Raw genomic sequence first — 19,825 nt, 5'->3', positions numbered from 1 at the left:
TATCATAACGGCGCTTTAATGCTACTTGGGGAGTGCCTGTCTGGTACTTCAACCATTTCACCCACCTATACTCGTCCAACAGAGCCCGGAATAAAACAATGAATAGAAAAATGTTGAACACTAAATGTATTCCATACAAAAGAATAATTCAAGTTAATCTGCAAGAGCGCACAATTTTACGCTTTCGGGCCATGACAAATCAATAAACCAGAAACAATTGAAGCTTTGAAAGATAAAATTTGGTGCGAAATTGCCGAGAGAGGCCTCTGTTATGCGGAAGTTTCATCGAAAATCGACATCTGTGTGCCCATCTTTCATAAAATAATAATAGACCTCTATTACATATTTGAATAAACAGTTAATGAATTCCACAATAGATTTATAGCAGGCACATCTTGCAGGGCGCAGTGCTAAATCCCCTGTTACATAATAATAATAACAATTCCCATTTAAAATTTAAGAAAGAAACTCGAATTTGAAATACCAGTTAATTATAAATATATTTATATATGTAACTAAAATAAAAAAAACCGCACACCCATCTGCCAAAAGTAGGGTTAAAGATATTCAAATCCATAATGGGTGTTCAAATAAGTGCTTGAATTTAATTTGCTGCGCATGAAGCAAACGATATTTTTTGAAATATGATTTATTTGAAGCACTAGGATATTTTTAAGTATTTTGATTCTTAATTTGAATACGTAAAGTAAAACGGGGAAGCTAAACTTCGATTATATTTATATTTTTTATTTCGATTTTTTTTTATTATTTTTATTATTATTGTTTAATTTGTAATCAGTTGTATACTACAGACTTGACGACTTGACTTGTGAAAGATTTAGCCTTTCATATAGTATAGTAAATTTGTAGCTCAATCGAGATAAATGAAATTATGTACCTATATACACCAAGATCCAATAGCTCAGGCTTGCATAAAACGAATATCCAAGTGAATATAACATAGGATAAAACAACTGCTTTTCGCAGATTTTTATTCACTATTTTTTTTTTAAGTTCTAGAGTTTCTTCATGAACTCTGGAACCAATTAGAATTTTACCACATAAATGCAATTTGACTGTAGTTATTTAAAATCTAGACAATAAATGCATTTCTCGGTTTTTTGAGTAACTTCTTTTACTCTCTGTAGGAGAGTTTCCACGAATTATTCAAATTTCGAATGTATACTCCTAAAATACTCTGCAGAAACACTACCGGAAAAGCAATCAAAATAAGAGCAAGTCGCATAAGTAGATGGAACTATGCAGTTATGCAGAACATCTTCATTGGGAAAGGCCTATAGAAAAACTATGAACCACCAATAGCTGACGTATAGAACACTCAATAAATAAGATTATTTCAACTCAACTTCTCTAATAAGGAATCTGTAAACCTGAAGGATAAAGACACGAGCTGAGTTCACACAACACATCTGGCTGTTCAAGAATATCAAATAAAATGGGAACGCCCTGATGCAGCAAAAGCAAGACAATTTTTAAATGCTGCTCGGAGGAAAAAATAACGAACAAATATCTTCGCGCTTCATTAAATAGCTTTGAAAACTAGCAAGTTTACTCCTCATTAATAGAAGCACCTCTTTCGCACCGGGAGGAACAGAAGTGCGACAAGTTCTACCATAGATATCAGCAAGACGGAAGCTCCACGTGGCATATTTAATGTCGCCCGTGCAAAAACTTTGACTTCATGCAGAGATGAAAAGCTGTAAAGCATTAATGTGCACCATAAGTTTGAATAATACCTATCCACCACAGCTTTGGCACGACGCTAATCTGTTGGTTGGTTGGTTGGTTTAAGTCGTGATTCTTCCAGAATCCAACTAGCGCTTCCGCACCATTTTGTTGCCACATCCTCGTTACCAACTTGTTTACCAGTTATTTACAGCATGACTATATCCAGTCTGTGCGGTTCAGGAACCTTATCAGGTTGTTGACATCTAAGCCAGACAGCTGTTCCAGACTCTCGAACAGCGGTTTACCCAGGGTTAACATTCTGTCCTTCCATAGGGCAGGGCATTCGCAGAGGAAATGGAATATGGTTTCCTTTTTCTCCAGTTGTTTACAAGTGTGACAGTATGTGTTGTGAGGGATGCCCATTTTGGCTGCTTGTTCTCCCACAGACCAAAAGCCAGTTATGCCTGCCGTTAGTCTCCAGGCGTCCCGTCGTTTCATGTTTAACAATATTGAGGATTGCTTGAGGTTGTAGGTGGGCCATAACGTTCTGCTAATTTTGCATTTCGTCTGGTCTCTCCATCTACAATCCGCGATTCGAAGGTATTTTAGGGAAATTGCACTCTTGACTGTACCTAGTGGTGTGAATACCGATTCTGCAAGAGCGTTATTCATGGCAGATACCCTTCTTGCCAGATCATCCGCTTTTTCATTACCTTCGATGCTCCGATGTCCCGGGATGCAGATGGTTTTCGCTCAAGGTGGTGAGGCTATTCCTGCTTTGCTCCACCACTTTAGAGGTTGTTGTAGCTGAACCCAGTGCCTGGATTGCAGCTTGGCTATCCGAAAGAATAGCGATACTGCCCTTAAAAGAGGGATCTGCTTCCCCAATTGCCAGTGCTTCCGCCTGAAAGACAATGCAAGCATTACGGAGACGCACAGATCTTTCAATTTTAAGTCTATAAGAATATATACCAGCTAATCTGTAACTTATGGTTTTTCTTTTCTCCCAGTAATGTCGCATTTATTTCGCCCTGCGCCAAAGTTGTCAAATTTACGTTTTCTTTTCTCAAACTGTTGTAGTCTGGACCGGGCAAATATAAAAAGTTAGAGCGAGCGTTGTTGTTTGAGAAAAAAATCACTATTAGTTGCGCAAATTATTCAATTCAATTCAATAGATAGACCCCAATTCCAACTCTTCTTAGCTGTTTGGTCGAGCTTCTTCTCCAAGTTGTGGTGTGAATATTATTATTTTCCTAAAAATCAAAAAACCTACCTATACTTGCATACGGCCCTACTTTCTAGGCTAATGATATCAAAAAGTGATGCTGGAAAATTCACCTGACTTGACTTCATTTGATTAAATTTCGTTTAATTTGGCTTAACTGGACTTGCTTTACCTTAACTGAACTTTACTATACGTGAAATAACACGGGAACACTTAACCGGACTTGATTAGGTTTGACTTTTATTTACTGTATTTAATTTGACTTCACTTGACTTGACTTTAATTTACTTCATTTTACATAATTTTACTTTACTTTACCTGATTTGATTTGGCTTGACTTGACTTCAATTGATTTGATTTCATTTAATCTTACTTCACTTGAATTGATATCACATGACTGGAGTTACCTTATTTTAACTTGACTTGACGTGACATAAAATGAGGTCAACTACCCGTACTTGATTTGATTTGATTTGATTTAACCTGACTTAACTTATATTTATTTTACTTTAATTTACGTAATTTGACTTCACTTGACTTTACTTAATTCTACTTTACTTCACTTAATTGCCTTAATTTTATTTCATTTCATTCAATTTTATTTAATTTTATTTACTTTTACATCACATGAGTTAATATCACTTGCTTTGCCTCAACTTGACTTGATATGACTTGTCTTGACTTGATTTTACTTTACTTTACTCTACTTTGCGTTACCATACTTTACTTTAGTTGACTTCACTTCACTTTATTTACTTTACTTAACTCAACTTTAATATACTTTCGTTTGCTTTACTTGTCCTGGTTTGCTTTCACATGACTTTACCTGACTTAATTGAATTTACTTGACCAGGAGTTGACTTTATTTGATTTGATCTCACATGAATTGACTCATCTTGCCTTAACTGGACTTGACATAACATAACATGAGCTCACTTGACTGAACTTGGCTTGACTTGATTTCGCTTTACTTTACTTTACTTTACTTTACTTTACTTTACTTTAGTCTCTTCACTTGACTTATTTTGACTTTACATTACATTACTTAACATATTTTACTTAACTTTACTTAACTTTGCGTGACTTGAAGTGATATCACTTGACTTGGCATGACTTGATTATTAATTATATTATTTAAAATTTATTTTTATTGTTGATTTGTAGTACTTCATATGGACTTCACCATAAATCTTTATTGTTTCAAATTAAGATCAATTGCTTTTTTAAGATTATCCAAATTGTATAACTAATAAAAATATCTATTTCCGTCGTTGTAATAGCCACAGCCTCGTCATGCTTGAAGAGGACTTCACAGCGCGTGAGCATCACATCATCATCGAGTTTCTCATTTCACTTTGGTATGCCCTGCTCTCGAACACAGACATCATCTGCTATCTAGTCGTTTTCATTAATCAGGTAATTCACGCACTTTTCAAAACATCATTTCTCAGATAACATATACAAACTCTCTTTTTTTTACTCACAGGTTGTAAATGCCAGCATAATTTCTTTGCCTTTGCCCCTAATGGTATTCCTTTGGGGCACACTGTCATTGCCGCGTCCAACGAAAACATTCTGGGTGACCCTCATCGCGTATACACAGGCGATTGTCCTGATAAAATGCATATTCCAGTACAAATTGATTTGGGCTAATTATATTAATCTACCAAATGAACCATTAGCGCCGGCGAAAATATTTGGCGTCGAATTGAATCCAAACTATGCCAGCTATGATGTGCTGTTACTGTTGGTGTTATTCTTTCACAGGTTAGTTAGATAGTACTTTTGTTTCGTATGCTTGTATTTGTGTGCTTAAAATTTCTCTTTTGATTCTCTTTAGATTCATATTGAAATCGCACGGGCTATGGAAGTCGGAATATAAATTCCCACGCGGCACAATATCAGTCGAAACGTAAGTTATTTCAACCACATCGTGGCATATTTGTTAAAGCAACATATGAATTAATTTCGAATTATTTGTTTATTATTTATTTTAAGAGGTATGGCAAATTCTTGGACATTACGAATTTAAAGTTAAAGCAAATCTTGTTATAAATGAAATTTTATTATATATTTGAAATGAATAGCAAAAATTATCATTAAACCGGAAGAAATTGAAGTCTTAACATCCCATATTACCTTAAAAATTCACAGAAGGTATTTCGTTACAATTTCGAACCTCTTTAACGCCACACAGTTTAAATCAGTGAACACCTAAACAAGACAAATTTACTTTATCAACAGTAGACCAGTTACTTAAATTTAGTTAGTAGTAGTTTAGTTGCTTTTTTTTTTGCATACATTTGTACTACAAAACTTTGATTGCCGCATATTGAACCAGTAATCCGTCAAATGGATACAAATTATATTTATTGACTTTTTAAGGGATAGACATTGGAAGGCGTTGGAATTCGTCTATCTAGTTCTGATTCTAAAACCACGCTTCCTTCATCATACTGACTAAATACAAAATTGCAATACTACTAGGGAAAATAATGCGGATATAATAGTACTTTTAAGGCCTCCTTAAATTTAGTGTAGGATCACAAAGCTAGTAGGCGAAAGTCTTACACTAAATTTTCATATTTTTAAATAAGTAAGTTTTATTTTATAAATAAATTCACTACCTCCAAAAGCAAAGTAGCACTAAAGTCGAAATATGGATTAATTGTATCCGATTCCACAGTCCCCGTAAAGCAAATTGTAAGACATAAACTTAGAGTAACATACCTGCATTCTAGAATATTTTTCGGAGGCTTGCGAACATTTTCCTACACTTTAAGTGCAGCTGACTGTTGAAGCAGACTTTAATGAGTGCTCCAATTGGAGCAACTGCGGTATACGATCCAAAGCATAAAAATATCTACCGTTTTCCAGTAAAGAAAGTTTTGGTCAAACATCTTAAAATAGCCTCAGGATATTTTTCAATTAGTCTCTTATACTTTGACTGACTACGTTTATTCATCCAAATAGGCATACCATCCAAATAGGGTACCAAAATGAGAATAAATAGAATTGCAAACGGAAAATAGTATTATTAGTATAATATTGTTGATAGAGAGAAAAAAATTGAAAAATTTTCATGTCTAATACGGCAAAGAGATACTTTTATGAACTTTAACAAAACCTACAAAAACAAACGCTAATTTCTCCCTGCATGTTTTTACTTATTACATGTATCGTTTTGTGTAAAAAATTAGAGTATAATTTTTGAATCTTACTTTTTTCCTACACATAAATTTTTATTTACTTGCATAGGACACCTGAGCAAGGGAGTGGTAACGAATTGAAAGAAAAAATGGAAGGAATTGATAACGGTGAAAATACCGCAGAAGATTTGCGCGCAGACGACTCTGAAGGCAACATAGTAAGGGGCTCAGATGGTAACAGAGTGGCAGACTCTAATGGCGAGATGGTAGGAAACTCTGATGGCAACAGAGTAAGAGACTCCGATAACAATAGAGTAGGAGAAACTGATGGCGTTCGAAGAAGAAGTCCCCGAGACAGTCGTGGTGAAAATAACGATAATGACTCCATTAATAAAAGAGAGAGTGGAACTGAAAACAGAAAAGAAGGTGGCGCCGAACAAGAGGTTGATGCACAATTGATTACAAATACTGCGTTAGAAAATGTAGATAGCAGAACTCAAGCGAGCGATATAAGTTCAATTGCATATAAGCGCCGTCTCAAACGTTTAAGGTGTGTATAATAAATCAAATAAAAATTCGGAATTATATTTTTTATTAATTTATATATAATATATACCTCGAATAGGCGCGCCAAGTACCTCTCATCAGTTCGAAAATTCTTCACGAATTTATTGTCAAAATCACGGCTGCCAGCGGATGTTTACGCGCTGATGTTCCTTTGCGATTTCGTGAACTTTTTCGTGTTGCTTTTCGGTTTTACAGCTTTTGGCGTAAGTTGCACATAAATTTGTATATATGAACTATAATATTTCTCGTTTCTAATATGGTGTTCTACATATTTGTTGGAATTATCAGGTCAATCAATAAGTTCGTGCGTTTTTTAAGGGTGGTTTTAAAATTATTGTAATAAAAAAGATGTTTAAAGTATTTGTTAATCAATAATATATTTTCCTTCATTATTTACAATGCCTTCCCAACGTTTAGGCAAATTTTTAATTCCCTGCTCAAATTGTTTGTCCTTGGAGCCACAATACGCTTCGATATCCCATTTTACAGCTTCTTTTGAGGAGTAGTTCTTGTTACTTATATGGGATTGAAGTCCACGGAAAAGGTGATAATCACAAGATGCAATATCCGGAGAGTATGGTGGATGCGGCATCAACTCCCATCCGAGCTCGTTCAGCTTTCCTAATGTTTGCCTTGCGGTATGAGGTCTTGCGTTGTCGGGGTGAAACTTTGCGTCTATTCACTAAAGACGGTGGATTTTTGTTAAGTGCCTCATTCAGGTTTGATAGCTGATGGGAATTATATTCAGCAGTTATCGCCTGGTTTGGTTCCAGAAGTTCATAATAAACAATACCGGCCATATCCCACCAATTTGACAGAAAAATCTTCTTGGGGTGAAGACCATCTCTAGAGGTCGGTTCTGGTGTTTCATCTTTATCTAACCATAGGCGTTTGCGAACAGGATTATTGTAAAGGACACATTTTTCATCACCAGTAACGATACGGTTCAAAAAACTTTCATTTTCAAGCCGTTGCAGCAGCTGAGAACACACATTCACTCTCTGCTGAATGTTGGCGACGGAAAGTCTATGCGGAACCCATTTTTCCTGCTTTGAAATCTTTCCCAACTGAACCAGGTGCTTGTGAATTTAACCTCTGAGCTTTCATATCGACTGTCAAATTTGGCTCAGCTTCCACGAGTTCGAGCAAGGCGTCGGAGTTAAAGATTTCAGGACGACCAACGCGCGGGGCATCCTCCACGTCGCAGTTACCACTTCGGAATTTTGAAAACCACTTTTGCGCAATCCTTACTCTCATGGTATCCTCTCCGTGAGCAGTGTTTATTTCTGCAGCAGCAGTTATTGCATTTTTACCACTTTTATAAAAAAATACAAAATATGCCTCTTATACGCGTTCGAAGATTCCATTTTATTTTTTAACAACACGTGCTTCTATCCGCGATCACTTGTTGAATGCACAATATATCAAAGAAAATATGTATAAATAGTTCCGTTATATTCCGCGAATAATTTTTTGTATGCAAAAATCGTACAAAAGTGAAATTATGGGTAAAGTAAAATACGCACGAACTTATGGACTGACCTGATATGATATTAGTTTCGCTTAAAAGAGTTGAGTGCATGCCGTACATCTTCCTATTTTACGCATGCTCGCTATGTTTTCTTTTTTTTGTTTTTGATATGGAAGAAAACGCCCAACACCGTCAGCAAAAAAAAAACCAATAATCAAAATTCAATGAGAAACACACTTTCTTGTTCCAATATTCAATGACTATGAAACTATTTATATACCCGGACTTTATCTAAAAATTTGAGATTTTGATTAAAATTTGCCGAATTTTTATAAATTTTGTACAAAGTCTAAGTAATAAATAATCAATACATAGTGCACACATTCTTTTGATGCTGACAGTATGTGAAGGACATACAAATACGCAACACACTTATTACAATAATTGAAGTGTTGAAAAAATGTTAAGTAGGTCTTTCAAGAGTGACGTGTACATGTCAGTAGTGAATAATTCCTATATGGTGCCTTCTTTTTATGTCATATTTGACATTTGACATGGAGCAACGATTCAAAATAATTGAAACTAATTATGAAAATTTTCGATTTTTAAGAATCGCATATCGCAAAATTCCTGATTTTTTTGGTGGAAATAATCCTCCGAATGAGTCGGTTGTTGAACAAATTTCATGAAACTGGTTCTGTCGAGGTAGAAAAGGGACTGGAACGCCTTTTCAGAGTATTGCTGCTGTAGTGCAAAGTGTTGCAGAACAACCTTCAGCATCGATACTCGACGTTTTCAACAATTAAGCATTCATGAATAGATTGTTTGGCGGATTTTACCTGTAGACGTGCTCATGGGGAACATTTAAATTACGTAATTTTTCACACACATTTGTTAAAACCCGTATTTTATTTTAACACAACATCTAGGCTCATCTTTTGAAAGATTTAGTAAAAAGTTCTCAATATTTTTTGGTTTATTTTGGCGTTTTGACGATGAAATTAAGGAATTATAATTATCCTTAGGCAAATGATATTTTTTTGTGACACTACTAGCTTTTTTTCCTTATAAAAAGTTCGATCACGTACTTTGTATGGATGAAGTTTCATGTCAAAAATCTATGGTATTTTGTTGTCACTTGATATTTGCACTTTATTATAATAAAATTCAATGGGCTATAAAACTGTGTTCCCGCAAAAAGTCTGCGCCAGAGAGATGTTTCTAAATATGCAATTTTTTCCAATAATTATTACAAAAACGATAAATGTGTAAATGAAATAGTTTTCAGGAAGCGTTTAATTAAAACTCATTCCATTTATTGTTCACATTTGCTCGTAAGTAACGGCCAAATAGATGGGCGTTGCGGTTTGTAATTTTGTGTATACACTTCTAGAATAATTATAATCAAAGCCAAAATCGGGGACGAAAAGTTTAAAAAAGTCATATGTTTTGTAGGGATAGCATTACTTCAAAAGCTATAAAAAAAAGCAGAAAAATATGAAAACGAAAAATGTATTTAGACCTTCAGAAGTGAGTTTTGAGAAGAATAATTCGATAATCACCCTACCCTTGAACTTTTGGGGCAATTCTGATTCAAAGCACTGAGTAGCTTGCAGTGATTTGCCACTTTATTACGAGCATGATCAGTGAAAATGTATAATTCTGAAACTCTAAACGAAGATTCGTCAGGCCCCTTCGAGAACTCCAGACCTGAGAGGATGTTGCATTCGACACGGAAGTCATACCAAGCAAGTGGTACGCAGATAGTTGATAAGTCATTTAAGGATTCGTATCGCATATTTAATAAGTGCATAACAGAAATGTCAAAATATGTTTACTATGACAGCTAATTTAGCAAAAATATTGATCGAAAAAGAAAACAAATACCCGTTACTTTCATAAATCGATTTATCGACAAAGTTATACTTATAATTTTGGGTTCCGGGTATAAAAATACAAGGAATATTGTAAAATACAATATGTACGAGGTGTGTTCAAACAGTAAAGTGAATTGAAATTTCGCGGGCAGCGTTCTCGATTCTCTTGACTTATGTTCATGGATCAAAAATTCTGAATTTTTGGCCATAAAATAACACCGTAAACTTGCATTTACCACTATGTTCACCGGATTTCGCCCCTCGCGACTTCTTCTTGTACCCAAAACAGAAAATACCTATCGTAACCGGATACTTGCCACAATTGTGGAAATAAAATCCGCATCGTTAAAAGAGTGTAGGCCATATCAAAAAGCTGTAAGAGGTGATTCAAGGATTGGAAAAACTATTGGTACAAGTGTATTATATCTGAGGGAAAATAGGGAGAAGATATCTAAGCACTAGGTGGAAGATGTTCCAGGCTGAAGTTATGCTGCTCAGGTGTGGGGGCATGGATTATTTGAAGATGTGGATATATTATATTACATTTGTATTTTATAACGACGATTTTTAAATTACGTAAGGTACGCACCCTCTTACGCTATCTATCTTGACACAGTATTAGAACAAGGATACATTTATACACTAGCACTACACTTGAAATATATACATTAGACATTATTTGAATACAGGAGTGAAAGGCTGCCTCATATTCGGTCAACTTCGTTTTTAAAACGAAAAATCTTCCGGGTTAGAAAACTCATCAAAATAGGAAATACTTGTGTCCTAAGATGATATGACATGGAAAATGACGCAAGAAAGTGGAATGAAAAATGCGACACAATGTTGAATAGGATTAAAACCGCCAACAAAGAAAAAATGTGGCAACGTGCAATGAACAGTACTGACAGAATATATATGTAAGCTTTTAGCTCAATGGGTGCATTATACTAAACGGCGCGAGATAATGCGCTCACCAAAAGTGTCCTTCAATAAATCGATTGTTGCGTTGGCTGTATGGCATAGCGCACACCAAACAGTGACTTTTTGAGGATGTAACGGCGTCTCAGCAATGGCTTGTGGATTATGTTCACTCCAAATGCGACAATTTTGCTTATTGACATACCCATTCAACCAAAAGTGAGCTTCATCGCTGAACAAAATTTTCTTGTGAGAATCGGGATCGGTGGCCATCTCGTTTTGGGCCCATTCACTGAACGTGCGACGCGCTTGATGGTCGTTCGTCTTCAATTCTTGCACGAGTTGGATTTTGTAAGTCCGCAAACCAAGATCCTTCCGCAAAATCTTCCATAAAGTGGATGGGCACATCTCCAATTGCTCCGCGCGATGGCGGATGAACTCATTCGGGTCTTCTTCGATACTCTGCTCCACAGCAGCAATAGCGTCTTCGGTGCGCACTGTACGACGTCTCTGAGGATGCGTATTATCCACTAGAGCAAACGTGGTGTGAAACCGATCCATGGCTAATCGAATTAGTGACTCTGATGGACGATTATGTCGACCGAATATTGGACGCAGCGCGCGATGCGTCGCGTGAACCGAACCACTATTTTCGTAATAAATTTGCACGATTTGCAAACGTTGTTCAGATGTAAGTCTATTCATTATGAAATGGCAAACCAAACTGAGCATAAATCAAGTGACAGCTGTCAAAAAGACCATCTACGAAAAAAGTAGTGCCAACTTGAAAACCTAACCTCTAAAAAAAACACCCTTTATAAGAAAAACTCCTTCATCTGTAACTTTAATGAAATTGAAATAATTCTGCCTAAGAAGATGCCCATATTAAACTTGTATCAGCACGCAGCTTTTGGAAAAGACTTTCTAGTCCAATCTGAAATTGTACAAGTTCTGTACGGTATCGATGATCCAAATTGGAGAAATCATACGAGTTATGTTACTGGTGCTTTACGATGTCGGCAATTTAAATTATTTTTGTAATTTATTTTTATAAGTCAAATAATTTATATAAATTAACTTCTTTCTGAGGGGAATTTTTTGAAAGAAAGAAAAGAGATATTGATGAATAAATTAATATTTTTCAAGAAAAATAAAAAGTCATCTTACTTTTTGAACACACCTCGTATGCTTGCGAAAGATTAGGTTTAATGATAATATGTTGGTATATATTTTATGTTACTCTCTATATTCTCACAGTCGCAACAATCGGACAGCGCCGGTGGCGTACAAACATATTTGGAGGAGAATAAAGTGCCGATACCGTTCCTGATCATGTTGTTGGTGCAATTCATATTGATTGTGGTCGATCGTGCTTTGTACCTGCGAAAGGCGCTTTTGAATAAGATCATTTTCCATTTCCTCTCCGTTATTGGTATACACATTTGGATGTTCTTCATTGTGCCGGCGGTAACAGAGCGCAGTTTCTATTCATTGGCGCCGCCAATTATATTTTACATCATCAAATGTTTCTACATACTCTTATCGTCATATCAAATAAAATGCGGCTATCCCAAACGGATTTTGGGCAACTTTTTAACAAAGAGTTTCTCTCTACTCAACATGGTGGCCTTCAAAGTGTAAGTCTACAATTCTCCGTAGCAGAATATTTACTCATATTTTTTTTTTTTCTTTATTCTTTTTACTATTTTAGTTATATGGCCATACCATTCTTGTACGAACTGCGCACAATACTCGACTGGGTGTGCACGGATAGCACAATGACACTCTTCGATTGGCTTAAAATGGAAGATATATTTGCGGATATTTATTTCATTAAATGTAGTCGTCAAATGGAAACCGATTTTCCGGCCATACGTGCCACAAAAAAACCAATACTAACCAAACTACTAATGGGTGGCTTATTCATTATTGCAATTGTGATTGCGCTCTGGGGTCCCTTGTGTATATTCGCACTGGGAAATGCTGTCGGTCAATCGAATACACCCTTACAAGTGAGCATTTCTATACGTATCGGTTCGTATGCGCCCATCTATCAAACGAACACACGTGATAATATTATCGCCTTCGATGAGACAATGTACGGCGATATGCGAGGTGCTTACATTAAAGACAGAGCGGCGATTACATTCCTAAGCAGCTATGATGCTACTGATATTGCAGCTATAAAGCTGCCAGGCAACTCGCCATCACTGTGGAATATTTCACCACCTGATCGCAATCGTTTGTTGGAAGAGTTAAAAAGTAATGGTACCATAGTGGCCAGCTTTGCTTATTCGATTACACGCATTCCGCCTGATAAAAGCTTAGTGGGCACAGTATCGAGTGAAATCATCTTTAATATGAATGAAACATTTGTTGGGCGTGAAAGTTTAATAAATATGTTGGAATCAAATGGCACTGCTACGTCGAAAGCTGTGGAATTACCTGATTTGGTGCCCAAGTTCATTAAGGCAGGTTTTTGTATTTTTTTATTTCTCAATTATAGCTATGAAACCTTTAAGCGCAATTTTTTAATAAAACATTCGGCATTCATTACAGATTCTAAATTCTGGTGATGTGCAAATTGTGCACCAACTGATGCCCAACGGCCAATGTAAGTGTGACTTCAGATATTGAATGCATTTTTTAACAGATTTATGTATATATTTGTACTTTTTTTAACTGTAGCTTATCGCCCGCTCTCGATTCGCATGCGTACTAGCTCCGCTGCGCGCATCTGGTGGGAAATTGCGGACTTTTGCGATGATGATTTCCACACGGAATTCCTGAAGAAGCTACCTTTGGATAAATGCAATTCCGGCATCGTTTTGTATACTTTTAATGATAAAAAGTTCCCATCTACATTTAGTTTTATTACCAAAGGCGGGTAAGTTAACAAATATGGGCATGAGAACAATTTTTTTTCTCTATAAATCAGACTTAAAATTTGAGTAATCATAATAACAATAGTTGACAGGGATAGTAAGAAGTGAACTGAACTTTTTTTTTTATTTTTTAGGATAAAATATACTTTTTATAAAAATGTTTTTTGGAAAAAAAAAGTTCTCCACGTGACAAAAACATCGATCTGGGAACCAACTATAAATACGTAATGCTCGTATATGACGAAACACTTAAAGAATTTCGAATAAAACAAAAATTTTCGAAATTAAATTAAACGCCGGCCACCGTAGCCGAATGGATTGGTGCGTGACTACCATTCAGAATTCAGAGCGAACATATGTTCGAATCTCGGTGAAAGATCAAAATAAAGAAGAAGTTTTTTCTAATACCGGTCGCCACTCGGCAGGCAATGGCAAATCAACGAGTGTATTTCTGCCATGAAAAAGCTCCTTATAAAAAAATATCTGCCGTTCGGAGTCGGTCTGAAACTGGGACCTACAGAACAACATCAAGACGCACACCACAAATAGAAGGAGGAGATCGGCCAAACACCCAAAAAGGGTGTACGCGCCAATTATATATAATATATATAAATTAAAAAAATAATAATAATTGACGCATACACTTCTGTTTTAAAACGACTCTGAACAGCAGATATTTTTTTATTTTTCTGAGGAGCCTTTTCATGGCGGAAGTTCACTCGGAAGTTTACCATTGTCTGCCGAGAGGCGACCGCTATTAGAAAAAAATGTGTCTTACTGTTCGTGTTTCACGGAGATACGAACCTACGTACTCCAAATTCCTAAAGGTAATCACGCATCATGCACGGTGGCCGCCGTAGCCGAATGGGTTGGTGCGTGATTACCATTCGGAATTCACAGAGAGGTCGTTGGTTCGAATCTGGGTGAAAGCAAAATTAATAAAAACATTTTTCTAATAGCGGTCGCCCCTCGGCAGGCAATGGCAAACCTCCGAGTGTATTTCTGCCATGAAAAAGCTCCTCATAAAAATATCTGCCGTTCGGAGTCGGCTTGAAACTGTAGGTCCCTCCATTTGTAGAACATCATCAAGATGCACGCCACAAATAGGAGGAGAAGCTCGGCCAAACACCTAACAGAAGTGTAAGCGCCAATTATTTATTTATTTTTTTAATCACGCACCAACCCATTCGGCCACGGCGAGTTAAATAAAGGGCGAATAGCTCAAATTGCTCAAACATTAATCCCTTCTCATTTTTCTGAGGAGGTGTATTCTGTAAATACACGAGTTACTTACATAAACAAATCCAAAGAGACCTCTCAAAGAAAAATGTGGCAATATTTCCCACTGCAAAGGCTTTTTATACATTCTTGACCTTGTGCTATTTTGCGTATTTGAAATTCCATGGATGCCTTTTTATGCTGCTTAATTTCCCCTTTCCATGCATTCCCCACTTAGGTTAGGTTAGTTTAGCCTGGTTGGCAATAAGCCACGCATAGGTATAGATTTTGGTCCCTAGCGATACCAGATGAAGACCGGTAGTCCCCACTTAACTCTGTTACCAAAAAAATTTCAAAACAAAATATCAAACTTACTGACTTATAAAAAATGCTCGGCAAATTCTTAACGAAATTATAAATTTTTTAAAATCCATTACTTCCTTCCCAGCATTCTCGGCGTGTACACAACGTTCGTCATTGTGGCTTCCCGCTTCTTCAAGTCCTTCATCGGTGGACAAAATCGTAAAATCATGTTCGAAGATATGCCTTATGTGGATAGAGTGCTGCAATTGTGCCTTGATATATATTTGGTAAGTTTCTAAAATGCGCGCGCCATAGTCTGCATGTGCCTATTTTAATGTCCAACCGGTCTTATTATTTACTTAAAGGTAAGAGAAGCGCTTGAATTTGCGCTCGAAGAGGATCTCTTCGCCAAATTGATATTCCTGTATCGATCACCGGAGACGATGATAAAGTGGACGCGACCTAAAGAGGAAGCGGACGATGAAACGGACTCGGAGTCGATGCGCAGTCGTGGTAGCCTACGTGGAAACAGATAAAAAACCAACAAAAATGAAAAACGCACTGATTTATTCATATAAAAACACAACTCGAAAATGATAAGTCTTAAATTTCCATATCTACATTTCGCTGCACAATCAAATAATGAATATTTTTTTTTTTTTTTAATATTTGTAGCTATAATGCAAACACATACACATATATTAAGACTCTCTTTGTTTATATGTTTATATAATAGCATTACTCTTCAGTATCATGTTTCGCGCGCTTACAGGATGTAAAGGGTTTTCCAATAAGGCCGGGTAGATGTTGAAATGGAATAAAATGGCGTTTGCTGTGTGGCACGTAGCGCCGTCCTGCTGGAACCAAATGTCGTCTAGGTCCATATGGCTCAATATGAGCCATAAGAAATTGGAAGGGACACCACGTCTACCGAAAAATGGGCGTAATGCGCGCAACGTTGGCGTTAATGAACACTCATTTTGATAATAAAGTTTTATCATTTGAACGTGCTGTTCAATCGTGTAAATTGTCATGATGATTTGACATAAACAACTGAATAATAAACAAAAGATTTGACAGATGTCACCAAAACAAAATGGCTGCCACAGGGCGCCAAGATCGACCCGCGCCAATTGAAAAACCCTTTATAATGTTTCAAAAACCTATTATCCTAAGAAAAGGTGAAGTTAATTCCTTAAAATTTGTTTTTCATAAAATGTTTAAATTATATGGATCGAAGATTTTCTTAGTTTTGATGGTAATTTATCTTAAACTGTTGCCAGTTAATGTAAAAAGGCAGTTTCTCTACTCAGTTATTCTAAAAGTACAATATATAGGGACCTTAGTTACTGCTAAAATATGTTTATACCTATGTAAATATGTGCTAGATGTACCAATGCTTCTTAGCCGATCATTGTCATTATTTTTATTAAATGGAATCCCGAAATCTCGGGACTCAATTTCCTTTACAGATCAGAAAATGTTCACCTCTCAAATTATTATAAATTCTTTAAATAATATTTTTTTAAGTTTAACGAAATATGGTTTATATTATTCTGAGTTAACGTTAAAAAATATAAATGTTTTATGTCATAGTCGCTATATCGAGAAAATCTGGTCAGTTCATCGCAAGCGGCTAATAATACAAAAATCAAAACTATTGTACTTTAATTAGCACGCGAACTATCAAGAGCTTTGAAATGAACTTGCCTATGAACCAAATTTGTTTTCTAACTTAAAATGCTCTTTCGGATATGCAAGCTTATAAAAATTAAGTTGGGGTTTCTGTTATTATGTTGTTATGTTTTGTAAGAAATAATTCTTATACTCGTTTAGAGAAAAAGAATATCCTTATTTCACACACACTTCCTCTGCTATTTTAAATGGTCATGGAATGCCTTGCCAACAGTATTTTCATCATAAAAGACTATTTGCTCAAGTTAAAACAGTTCTTATCTGTTGAGATAATTAAGCACCATTTTTCTTTAACTCAAAACGCAGTTATAAGAATATAAGATTTTTCATCTTATTTCAATTAGTTTCTTTTTTTTACTTTTTTGTTGATTTCTTGTGCTGAAATGTGAAACCCAACTCTAGTTGAGAGAGGTGACATACCTATATCAAAATATGAATGACATTAGGTGTTTACTCGAGCCATTCGTACATATATATACGAACATTAGGGTGGCTGAGTAAAAGAAAAATTGCTATTTTTCCACCACAACACTAAAATTTATAACATTTTAAGGATGCCGCCAAAATATTCGCTGAGCTGAACTAATTTTAAAATACATGCAAAAATCGACTTTTGTTTTTTAAATAAAAGTAGTTTCTGTAAAAACTTTTTTTGGTTTGCCATTCATTGTATATAGTCGCTCAAGAACGGTGTAACAATGAAAAAAAAACGAATTTAATTTTTCTTTTTATTTACCTGTCGATATTTTGACCACAATTAAAAGCCATCTTCAGGGTTGAAAATATATATATACATAAATGCATATTTTAAATTTTATACTCATTAATACTTAAAAGGTCTGCACAAAAATGTTAAATAATAATATTTTTGGAGATACTTTCAATTCGGTCCATGTTTCGTCCGAAATTTGTTGGCTAAAGTCTTAAAATATAGTTCTAAATAACTATTTTGTTCTATCATGTTGGAAGCACAATATCTTTTTTCTATAAAGAGTGATGCCACCTAATGTATGCGCATATGTCCGCACATGACAGTCAACGTGTGAAAAGTGAACAATTTTCGATACGTATAATTTACAATTATTTTTGTTTCTTTTTTTTTTCAATTTTCGATCCATATAGTTATAAGATTTTTATGCTAAAATCATGTTCGGCTTTTATACTTTTCCGCGGCTCATTAGCAGCATAAGTTTTTGTTCAGTTTATGTGGTTCAACATTAAACATAGACGTATCACACACACAAATACACTCACACAGTAAAACTCCTTAAAAGAACTGCCGTTAATTAACGTTGTACACTATTTTTATTAAAAACAAAAACAAAAACAACAAAAAGGGGGGCAAAGATATAATTGAAAACGCAAATGAAAAACAAAGAAATGAAAAGAAAGGGGGACTTTAATAATTGTAAGATAAAAGCAACAAACATTTTTAAGTTCGAATGATTTTTATGTAAATTGGCTTTTCATTTTTTGTAGAAACAATTATAATAAAATAAAATAAAAAAGAACAAAAAAAATCCCAATAGTAAAAAAACCAACAACTTCTTAAAATAGTTGTGTAAAAACTACAATAACAATGCAGTAAAATATAGCAACTTAACTTAAATGAATAATATTAATAATAATAAATACCGTTAAGAAGTCATATTCAGGGATATTTAGCATTTTATACTGAATTTATGTTTTTAGTTTTCTAAATGCTTGATAGAAATACAAAATAGTAAAAGCAAGTATAACAACAGCAAAAACAATACATAAAAATAATACCAATGCTAATAAATTAATATTAAGATGAAGATGAAAATAACAAAAAAGTATGTTTAGCAGAAAATGTATAATAGAAACAGCTACGGAAAACTACAACTATTCACACTCAGTGCTATTTTGTTTTTTTTTTTTGTTTGGTAATTCTTTTATTTCGAAAGTGCACATACAGAATTTAAAACTTTCTAATGGCACTCCACAAAATACACAAAATATTTTCATTGCATATAAACTTTTTTTTCCTATGGAACTGTAGCAAGCGATATTTATTTTTGTAATTTAAAATAAAGATGTAAAGTAAAATATCCCTGGAAATTTTTATTTTTTATGCGAATAAGATGATACCTAGTATATATATGTATTTACGTTAAGAGTTAATTTTGCATTTGTTTTATTTATTTACTTTTTTTTTGTTTTTTGTGTTAATATGTTTTTAAGTTTTTCAATTTATTTTGCGTGCTGAACACTAAGCTGGAGTCAAAAGCTTGCAGTAGGTTATAATTTTTTATAATTATATATTTCCATAAAGAAAAGCGTCTTGTCATTGTCATTTATTACTTCAATTTTACAGTTGAGTGCTGAGGCGCTAGAACATTCGTTAGTATCAAAACTTCAAGTCCATCTTTGATTTTTAAAATAAGACAAAGTTTAAAAATATTCTCGATCCGGTTGCACTCTCCTGTTTGAAATAAGTAACGATTCAAATATTCTCCATCCAGTTGCACTCTTCAGTTACCTTTAATGCGCGTAGTTTCCAAAAACTGAAACCGCGATGTCTGAATTTGGTATCCGCGCAAAACTAATATGGTTATGTAAGATGACGTTGCTTAACATCAGTAGCGCCCTCAGAATTGGGAAAGACCTCTCCGAATCGTTTAATACCAAACGAGGTTTCAGACAGGGTGACTCGCTGTCGTGTGACTTTTTTAACCAGTTGTTGGAGAGCATCGTACGAGCCGCAGAACTTAATCGATCAGGCACAATTTTTTATAAGAGCGTACAATTGTTGGCGTATGCCGATGATATTGACATCATCGGCCCTAACAACCGCGCTGTTAATT

The 19,825-nt window shown here is 35.1% G+C and overlaps 1 protein-coding gene across 6 annotated transcripts in view; it reads left to right on the top strand.

Moving 5' to 3' along the window:
• Positions 1-19,069, top strand: part of LOC128864934 (piezo-type mechanosensitive ion channel component) — a 167,495-nt gene extending 148,426 nt beyond the window's left edge. For all 6 annotated transcript variants that reach the window (XM_054104709.1, XM_054104710.1, XM_054104712.1 and 3 more), the window contains 11 exons: positions 4,195-4,330; positions 4,401-4,681; positions 4,755-4,826; positions 6,173-6,613; positions 6,689-6,833; positions 12,154-12,533; positions 12,608-13,367; positions 13,456-13,510; positions 13,585-13,783; positions 15,448-15,589; positions 15,668-19,069. In XM_054104709.1, the coding sequence (XP_053960684.1) occupies positions 4,195-4,330; positions 4,401-4,681; positions 4,755-4,826; positions 6,173-6,613; positions 6,689-6,833; positions 12,154-12,533; positions 12,608-13,367; positions 13,456-13,510; positions 13,585-13,783; positions 15,448-15,589; positions 15,668-15,838 (2,782 nt within the window). In that variant the 3' untranslated portion in view covers positions 15,839-19,069. The remainder of the gene's footprint in view (positions 1-4,194; positions 4,331-4,400; positions 4,682-4,754; positions 4,827-6,172; positions 6,614-6,688; positions 6,834-12,153; positions 12,534-12,607; positions 13,368-13,455; positions 13,511-13,584; positions 13,784-15,447; positions 15,590-15,667) is intronic.
• Positions 19,070-19,825: the final 756 nt, after the last annotated feature.

This window comes from Anastrepha ludens, chromosome 5, assembly GCF_028408465.1.
Source record: "Anastrepha ludens isolate Willacy chromosome 5, idAnaLude1.1, whole genome shotgun sequence".
NCBI classification, from domain to species: domain Eukaryota; kingdom Metazoa; phylum Arthropoda; class Insecta; order Diptera; family Tephritidae; genus Anastrepha; species Anastrepha ludens.
This window is presented reverse-complemented; position numbering and strand designations above follow the sequence as displayed.